Source organism: Fulmarus glacialis, unplaced genomic scaffold (genome assembly GCF_000690835.1).
Source record: "Fulmarus glacialis isolate BGI_N327 unplaced genomic scaffold, ASM69083v1 scaffold11509, whole genome shotgun sequence".
NCBI lineage: Eukaryota > Metazoa > Chordata > Aves > Procellariiformes > Procellariidae > Fulmarus > Fulmarus glacialis.
The window spans coordinates 259-10,517 of NW_009235260.1; the positions used below are offsets into that span (position 1 = coordinate 259).

Consider the following 10,259-nt stretch of genomic DNA (forward strand, 5'->3'; position numbering starts at 1 on the left):
GGGACACCCTAGGGGTGCTTGAGGGCCTTGCAGGTCTCGGTAAGCCTTTTCCTCCTTTGCAGGGTGAGGATGAGTCTGTTTGGATCAACATCAGGGTTTGGTACTGGAGGTACCAGCATGTTTGGCAGCACGACTGCGGATAACCATAATCCAATGAAGGTATGTGCATTAGCCCCTGTGGGAACTACTGTTCTTCTGCTGTGTTTTCATGTGTCACAGCATTACCTTAGTAGTGCCTGCTAACTCACCCTAGAGAAGTAATAGAATCTCAGTGCACAGTTTTCAAATGTGGCTAATTCTGTTTTGTCTTCTTTATAGGATATTGAAGTAACATCTCCACCTGATGACAGCATATCTTGTTTAGCATTTAGTCCGCCAACATTGCCGGGTAATTTCCTCATTGCAGGATCATGGGCAAATGATGTAAGTACTCGCAGTCAGACCTACAGATGAATAAAGTGGGAGCATTGGTGCCTAAACTGCGATCCTAAAAACTTGTGCCAGGGCACCTGAAAATCTTCCTCTTTGCAGAACTGCAAAATTTGTGTCTGGTGCCAAGGCACTGAGTTTGACACAGCTGAGCTGCTTCAACTGAGAAATTCAGTTACGATCTTCAGATAAGTCATTTCTCTGCCTGTGTGTTTTAAGCTTCAGCTCAGAATATGTAGTCGATGTTTTCCCTGATAGATTTTTATTACTTTGATTTTTCATTTTCGTGCTTGTTTGGTTTGTAGCTTTATTTTCTGATACAATTAAGCTAACATAGTTATGCTTTGCCCAGTGAAAGAACCTTGAACACAATGGTAAATCATCCAATTTGTCAGTGTAGTCTCAAAAAAGATTAAGTTCCTACAACCTTATTGAAGTTTGTTTGGATTGAAGGGTGAGATCGCAACTGGCACAAACAGGGAGGGGAAGACAAACGTGAGCACGTTTTTTAACTGCTCTGTTTGGTCTGTTGGCTGGTAGCCTGCAGCAGGCAGCTTCTTCCTACCTGACGGTTAAGGGTTCTCCAGGAGGGCACTGGGAGGTGTTATGTGATTGTAGGTACTTTTGAGGTGGTGTTGAAGTTGTGGAGTTGAGTTGTGGCTGTACAGATAAAAGGAACGTAATCAGAGAAAATGAAGGTTTCACTAGTTCTGAAAAAAGCTTGGTGTTTATAATCATACTTTTCGTTGGATAAACTAAGGCTGGGATCGTCAAGAAGAGAAGTCTTTTAAGTTCTTAGTGTTAATATGTTATGTCTGTACACGCTTCTGTTACAGGTTCGCTGCTGGGAAGTTCAAGATAATGGGCAGACAATTCCGAAGGCTCAGCAGATGCACACAGGGCCTGTACTAGATGGCTGCTGGAGTGATGTATGTTCCTATTTAAAAATAAATAAACAATTTTTACCAAAACCCTAAATAAATTGGCATGTAGTTTCCAGACAGACACAAGTGCCATGTGTAGATGCAGCCCATGATTATTGTATAGGCTTACATTACTGTAAATATGTGCTAAGTATGTCCTAATAGAACAGACTAACATGGGCGTAAGAAGGGTAAAAGTGAGTTTAAAAGTAAGAACGTATTTGAAGCTAGATAATAGCTAGCAGAGTTTTCTCTTTTATGACATACAGCTGTAAATAAATTTCCACTTCTGTGTTTCTTCTTTGTCTTGCAATCCCTGTATATGGGGCTGTTTAGCCTGGAGAAGAGGAGGCTGAGGGGAGACCTCATCGTGCTCTACAACTACCTGAAAGGAGGTTGTAGCGAGGTGGGGGTTGGTCTCTTCTCCCAAGTAACAAGCGATAGGACGAGAGGAAATGGCCTCAAGTTACGCCAAGGGAGGTTTAGACTGGACATTAGGAAAAACTTCTTTACTGAAAGAGTGGTCAGGCCTTGGAACAGGCTGCCCAGGGAAGTGGTAGAGTCACCATCCCTGGAAGTATTTAAAAGACGTGTGGATGAGGCGCTTAGGGACATGGTTTAGTGGGCATGGTGGTGTTGGGTTAACGGTTGGACTTGATGATCTTAGAGGTCTTTTCCAACCTTAATGATTCTATGATTCTGTGATTCTATATGGTACATTAATGTTGCGCCATTACTGGAAGAGAATAAGACTTGACAGTTTTCTAAAGATACTGCATGATAGAGCTATTTAATCTCTTGGCCTTATTCTTGTTTTTTAGGATGGGAGTAAAGTATTTACTGCTTCCTGTGATAAAACTGCCAAAATGTGGGATCTCAACAGTAATCAAGCTATTCAGATTGCACAAGTAAGCAAGCAAGCCCCAAGCTATTAGGTGGTTTTTTTCCTTTTCTATTTTTATTAAAAGCTACCTTTATTAGCAAATTAAGGTAATGTTTAGTGCTTCTGAAGTAGATGCTGCTGTATGAAGAAGAGGTTGTAGGGTACTTTTTATATTTTTTGAGATAATGAAGTGCACATAAATAGGTAGACCTGCAATCGAAGTGATTTGAATAACCTGTGCAGCTGTTTTCTCTATTTTACTTGAGAGAGCCCTTTCCATTACTGCTGTTATCTCACTAAGTCACCTGCTGCATCATAGGGGAAAAAAAAATTTAAGAAAACATTGAATTCACTTTCACAAATACCAGCTTTCTGCTGCAGCAGTAACAGGGATTTTAATTTACATTCTGAGTTTAGAAGTTAACGTCTGTTCATAGAATATGTGGTTATGGTGACTAAAATGAGTTATCATTTAAGAAGAGAGTTAGTCCTTTTAGTGATTGCTTCTTGTATCTTATTTGAGGTGATAAAATACAGATTCTCAGCCTTGATTTTAAAATCTTGTTGGTGTAATTAACATAGGCCTTTCTTCTGTAGCTCTTGTCAGAAGAAGACGGTTTTTATATTAGTTTGTAATAATGTACTATATTAAAGTGCTGATTTTTAGCATGATGGATAATATCCTTTATAAATAAATAGAAAGTCCTGCTGTTCATAATTTGTATTTCTGCTGTGACCATCTTCCTATATAGGTGACTTGATTGTAGTTCTCTGTGTCAGGAACGATTTTTTTCTTATGTGGGCAATTTTACAGCACTAAACAGCACAGTAAGGTCATGACCAACCTTTATCCTGAGTGCTGTGACTAAAATAATAAATCACTTTTCTTGAATGGAGAGAAAGTGTAAACACATACAAAAAATATGAGGAGCATAAACAAGAAATGTGGACTATTATCTTAGTAAACGTGTGTGTGTTTGTCCTTTTTTTCTTCAGCATGATGCTCCTGTGAAGACTATCCATTGGATTAAAGCACCAAATTATAGCTGTGTGATGACAGGAAGCTGGGATAAAACTTTGAAGGTATGATTTTTACCTGAACAAATGGACACAAAGCGTGTAATCTATGTATGAAAATATTTATGTGAAATGAAAATACTTTATTAAACGCTAATACAAAAAACAGATCAATCAAATGGCCTCACTTCACAGAGAGTTGCAGTATTCTGACTGTAGACAAGAATGAAACAACTTGGTACCAATTGCATTCTCTTTACTAAAGTGATTTAAATGGTGTATCCTCAACTCCAAGCATAAGTTTGTTCATTTCTCTGTTTCCATCAGTTCTGGGATACCCGTTCACCAACACCTATGATGACATTGCAGCTCCCTGAAAGATGTTATTGTGCGGATGTGGTAAGCCATGATATATGGTAAACTAGTGTCAGCTAGATGATTGGGAGTATGAATAAACTGGCAGTCTTTGAGGCTTCTGTAGGTTAGCACTAAAAACCGACTGTTCGTATAGAATCATAGAATAGTATTTGAGCTCTGTGTGATTTTAGCAATAAAACATAAATTGATCTTGATCAGGGTCTGGAAAATTAGGTATTTGCATCATACAAAACATGCTTAGTATCCTTTTAACAGCACAAAACCAAATCAGCACTAGGACTGACCTAGCCTCATTTCTGGATGAGTTTGCATTACCACTATTGCGATTCACATTGGAAGGGTCAGCTAATAATTAGAAGATCTTTGGTATGTTTTATTTCTCAATGGCAGGGAAGAACTGTTTTGTTTTGTTTGAAGATAAGTCTACAAAAGAACTTTGTTCTTTCTCTTTCCCTCCCTCTCTTCCTCCCAGAAAATAGTCTAATTCCTTTAACTTCTTCAGGGATTTCTGTGAAATACTAAATAGAATTCTCTGCCATGCTGTTAACACAAGTGTCTCTCTTTCAACCTATTTTACAACCTTATCCAGGTTCATCCTATGGCTGCTGTGGCCACTGCAGAAAGGGGTTTGATAGTTTATCAGTTAGAGAATCAACCTTCTGAATTTAGAAGAATAGAATCTCCTCTTAAACACCAGGTAAATTATTATATTTATTGCAAGTGTATTTATACACATTGTTGAAATTCTGGGCTTGCCATTTTTTGGTAAAAACAAACAGTGTTTCAAAACCAAAGTACTTTATCTCGGTATGGCACATGTCCTGGTTTGCCATTGATCTATTGCTGATCTTCATAAGGATTTAGAAGTGTAAATACTGTGGCCCAGATTCTCAATAGAATTTAACCTGTCTTTTGACCTTGTTTGTGTTTTTGTTTTACTTTGCATTGATGTATGTGAACTTTTGTGTCCCTATGGAAAAGAGCATTCTGAAAATCTGGCCCTTGGGCCTCTATCTAAAATCCTCTGTATCTTTCCCAAATTTAGCATCGCTGTGTTGCTATTTTTAAAGACAAAGTGAACAAACCTACTGGATTTGCCCTTGGAAGTATTGAAGGAAGAGTAGCTATTCATTATATCAACCCCCCAAATCCGTAAGTACCACTCAATAAAACGTCCTTTCTTTATTGCTCAGTTTACAATGAGGAAAGTAAAGACTTTTTTTTCCCCTCCCCAGTGCAAAAGATAATTTCACTTTTAAATGTCATCGCTCCAATGGAACAAACACATCAGCACCTCAGGATATCTATGCTGTAAGTATTCAGCATATACCACTAGATCTTTTATACAGGGCAATATACACTCTTAATGTAAAATTGGCTATGAATTGTTTGTCCTTGACCTTTTATCTTGCCTAAAGTTACTTAGATGTATGTTTAAAGACCAGTCATAGTCATCCATTAAGGGGAAAGACAAATTTTTGTACTTCCCTTAGAACAAGCACCAGATCAACCATTCATTAAATTGTCTTGGTGGAGATGACACTTGTTAATTTTGCTGATGTTGAAGCAATACTTAATATATTTGTGTAATGGGATTATGCATTGAATTTTTAGGTACTACGAAAGTTTTCTTTGTTGCTTCCGTGGGGTTTTTTGTGGTTTTTGTTTTGTTTTTTTTTTCCAGAGAACATATCTGAAAACATTTTTAAAAAATAAGAACTATATCTAGTTGAAAAAAATCTTTCCTGTGTATTTACTCTCTCAGGATTCAGCACATGTGTTGTGAGTGTTCCCATGTGTGGTGTTTTACATAGTATTTTTTATGATTCTGCAGGTAAATGGGATAGCATTTCACCCTGTCCATGGTACTCTTGCAACAGTAGGATCTGATGGTAGATTCAGCTTTTGGGATAAAGATGCACGAACGAAGCTGAAAACATCAGAACAACTTGACCAGCCGATATCTGCTTGTTGTTTCAACCATAATGGCAATATATTTGCATATGCTTCCAGTTACGATTGGTCAAAGGTAAGAAAGGTTTAGACTCGTATTCATACTTGCAGTTGACAACTAAGACTATCACTGTTCTTTATAAATAGTAGCTGAGTCTTTCTAATTTCACAAGCATGCAAAAGAACTTAGAATGGTTGTTTTAGACATCTTTAGTTTTTAGCTTCAGTTGGATAAGATTGCTAAACAATGCTATTTTGCAAATGTGGATGAGCAAAATGTAAATTACATGATTCAGAAGTTACTCTGATGGCTCACACGCATTCTGCTGTGGGGAATGTCATGAGGCAATGCGGCACCCTAACAGGTTCCCACAAATCTCTTTGAAATGCACATGTCTGCTTCCTCTGCAGATTCTCTTTAACTTTAAAGAAAGCTGTGACTGTGGTTATAAACACTTAAACCAGTGTTTGAATGCCATGTACTAAATTTCCAGTACCATTCAGTCAGCTTGTTGGTGGCACTTATTTATGTATTTCTCTTCCAAACGTGACTAAACAATAAATCATAGATGCAAGAGAATCACAACAAACCATAATATGTGGAGAATCAATACTTAATAGTTTAAGACGGGGGTAGCAAGGTTGAAATGTAACTGATTTTAATGGAATGGCAACTTCGGTTAAAAGTGTTACTTTCCTGTTATAACTAGTGCTTTTAAATTTGAGGATAACATTTCTTGTGGTTTTGACTGAAATGAATGCAGAAATCACAGATGAACTTGACTGCATGCCACAAAGAGAGCAAAATTTTAATTTACTTCATTTTCTTTAGTCTTCTGGATGCTGCCCAAAGTAAGATAACTAGGGCAGGCGAATTCTTCTGTTCTAAATGCTTGGGTAGACTGCAATGGTAGATACGTACCGAGGTATCTTTCAGATCTGTAAACCAATATTAAGTAGTAAAACCTGTGGGTACTACATTTCCTTTCTAGAACCATTTCTGTCAAGCGGAGTTGGTAATTTTCAAGTTGTGCGTTGGACTTCAATAGCTTTATTAGTGTTTACTCTCCCTGGTTTGAATACTTGTGTATTGAGTTGGTAATGTATATGCAAATAATGTCAATATGCAAAGTATATATATATATTTGCATCTGCAGTTGGGGAACAGATATTTTTGCAATTGCTTGTAGAACTTGGGCTTCACTTTGAAAAAATGTGACCTTATCTCATTTAAAATATAGAAAATACAAAGTGAAACTGGGTGGCCATTAAAGTTCTAGTTTCTTCTCTGCCTAGAATGACATATATTAAAAAAAAAAATCATATTGAACTCTTATGCTGCATTTATAAAGTCGAGCTTAGAGATACGTAGTTATTTTTTTATGAAAAGTTTTTTATGCCTTAAAAATGGATAAATGTCCTAAATTTTACTTTATATGCACAGTTCTTGTAATTACTTGTTATAGTAAGCTGTTTCTAATCCACCAGTGTTGTCCAATATCTATTTTTAAAGACTTTAAGATTAAATTTTAATAAACCAAACTAATGGAATATTCATATTCTCACATGCTGATATTTCTTCTTTGAAAAGAGTAAATCCAGATGATTTTTCTTTTTAGGGTCACGAATTTTATAATCCACAAAAGAAAAACTACATTTTTCTGCGAAATGCAGCAGAAGAATTAAAGCCTAGGAATAAGAAGTAGTGAGTATGAGTCTGACTTGTGTTACTCTACTGGTTTTCTGCCATTCCTGCCTCTACTCCACTGCTCTTCTGCCATTTGTGCCCTATTGCACCACAATTCAGTCAATTTTGGATCGCTAACATTTAGCAGGAACTGTAAAAATTACATTAAATGTATTCTGACTTGCTGGAGAACATTTTTTCAAATAGATATTCCGATGTGTTTGAGAAAGAGAGGCTAATATTCACATGACTTAACCACTGTCTGTTCCACAGCAATAATGAAATTGCAGCAAAATCTGAATCTGGGTTAGATATTCCTGCTTAGAAGTGCAACCATTTGTATCTATGGATTTATTTTATTAGTACTACATTAAAATATCTTAATTATAATAGTTCTGGAGAAGTTGTATAAAAACTGTATTTTTTGTAATTTCTTGAAGAATTGCAAGTAATTCTTCTCAAAGCAGACTTGTTATTACTTACTATTCAGGGGTTCTTTCATTGCTTTCTGATTTTTTTTTTTTTTTTTTTTTTTTTTTTTTAAAAACTTAAAATCGAAATACTGTCTACTGTATGCCAGGAAGAAATGCCTTGCAAATTGTTTTCCCTCATTTTTGGATGAATTTGCTAGGCATGTAGGTGGCCAACAGCAGTGACAGAAACTCGAGACAGAAGATGGGCACAGTGCAAATTCTACTTTAATTTTTTATTACACTCCAGCAATGGACACGACTTTTGAGACGATAACTCATGCTTATTCTAGTCCAAAGGAGAAAGTGGCAGTTGTGCCAAGTGATACGTAGTTCAGTTGTTTTGTTCATGACCAAACGTGTGCAAAATACTCGTGGCCTAAACTGCTTTAAAACTGACACCTTCAGAGTTAAAAGTTGGTTCTTTTGCAGCTCTCTTAACATGTTTTTGTCCCTTAACAGGGGTTTCTGGACTGAAAAAAAGTACTCATTTTTGTATTAACTAGAAAATAGTGCTGCTGAGTTTCATTCTAATCAAAAATGCTGTGAAACAAAACAAGTGGGTCTCTTTCTGACTTGAATCTGCCACTGTTTACTTTTAACTAGCCAGTTGTATACATGCCAAAGTTTTCTTTTTAGAAGTGAATGCTTATTATTCCTGTTTAACTATTATTTGTTTGATAATGACTAAATAAAAATGGGGGGCGCATGTATAGAAATACCTGTCATATTGTACAAATTCTCTGTAAAACTGTATGTTGTAATGCTTACGGATTCATGCTACATTTAAAATAAAATTTTTACTAAATGCTTTTTTATATTCAAAAGTTCTGTTATAGTAACATGGGCAAGGTGGTATGCTTCACTTCTAAAAGCACCTTCTTGTCCTTTCACTGTAATTCAGATACATTTTCTGAAAGTAAAGTACTTTTCCTCCAGCTGCTTGAGCTGGAAATCTAATGCTTTTTCCAGTTGCTATTTCATTATGAATGATTCCTGTGGTTTTGCATCAAAAGACTTAAGAGGACTAGTGTGAAAGGCCTTTTGTTTTATGAGAGTGAATCAAGTTCCTTGCTATCTCAACAGCCAAACACCTGACAATTTGTCTTTAGTACAAATAAATCATACTGTCTTCAAACTCACTGTAGCCTACTGGTCCTTTAACTTCAGACTTTTCTCTTTATGGTGTTCATCAGGTTTTGTTGGGTGTGTATTTGTTTGGTATAGTTGAGGAAAGTCCATGAAATACACTCTGTTGTTTAGAGATGCTCTTTTCTGGGTTTTATTTCTCAAGTTAGTGTTTTTCCTGCTACTTCTGTGTTTTACATGGTTTTAGATTTCACATTCATGGACTATTTGTTTTCTTTAAGATAGGAAAGAGTTCCCAGCAGTTACACCAATAGCTGGTCATTTGCTCAAACTTTTCTTTTGTTTTTGTTGAATTTTATTTTTAAAGGTTGTGATTGTTACGCTGTAATCTTTGGTTGTTAGCACATTTTTCCAGTCTTTGCAGTCAAGTGAATGCCACCGAGCAATTGCAGGCTAAAGGTTAAGTGTCCATGACCATTGATGGGGGGGGAGGGAAAAAAAAAAAATTCTAATCTCGGGTGTGCAGAACTCCCACTGGTGTAAACAGGGAAGAATGGAATGTATCATCTGTTTCTTGTTTAAAAAAATCTGTTTTACTTAACAATGTGAATGAGTGATGAGAAAATAGATTCACTGTAGTTCAGTCCAATGGAGTTGCACCTACTTAAGTGCATACTAAGTTTGGCCAAAATATATTTTCGTTATGAAGCCAGCACTGGTAAGTCTCTCTTGTAATACAGTTCTGTATTAATATGTTGAGTCCTTATTCTCCTGTTGGAATCAATTTATCTGTCAGCAAGGTTTCAGAATTATTTAGTCATCACATTAATTGTTCAGACTAATTTTAGAAGGGCATATTTTCCATTATGTTGGTGTGCACACTAGATATATTCAATTGGGCGGACAGAGTCAAACTTTGAACTGATTTGTTTTCCATTACCCAAGTTAAGAGAATGCATTGGCAATTTACTCCTCCCTGGAATTATTGCGAGGTTCTCTTGTAAAGTACACACAGCTGTATCCCTTCAAGCATCAAATGTGTAGTGAGAGCTTATTCACACACAAATAAGTGTCAGCGCGTGTTCTGGAAATGTGTTAACTTGCTATTTTATGGCGGTTATCTGTCCAAAAAAACTGAATGAAGTAGAATGCAAGATTCTAACGTGTGTACACAAAGCTAACCATAGGAATGCTAGAGTTATAAAATAACTCATTTTCATTAATTTTTTGAAAGTTTGCTGTCAATGTTTGTGTGTTATTGCAGAAAAATAATCTTTGGCATAAAGAGCAACTCAGTTAAGCCCCCCAAAATGCGGACATTTTACAAACGTTTCAGATAAGCGATCTTAACCTTCCTCCTGCTAGTCTCACATGTCAGTGAGAAAACGAAGCAATTGACAAAAAGTTTGTCTGCTAAAGCCTTTCACAAA

At 36.4% G+C, this 10,259-nt stretch overlaps 1 protein-coding gene across 1 annotated transcript; it reads left to right on the forward strand.

Annotated features, from left to right (window-relative positions):
• Window positions 1-56: 56 nt before the first annotated feature.
• Window positions 57-7,289, forward strand: RAE1 (ribonucleic acid export 1). The gene is made up of 11 exons (XM_009585964.1): window positions 57-159; window positions 319-423; window positions 1,266-1,358; window positions 2,174-2,260; window positions 3,232-3,318; window positions 3,580-3,651; window positions 4,220-4,327; window positions 4,676-4,782; window positions 4,866-4,941; window positions 5,465-5,659; window positions 7,203-7,289. Exons 1-11 carry the CDS (start codon window positions 70-72, stop codon window positions 7,287-7,289), a joined length of 1,107 nt encoding a protein of 368 aa, XP_009584259.1. The 5' UTR covers window positions 57-69.
• The last annotated feature ends 2,970 nt before the right edge of the window (window positions 7,290-10,259 follow it).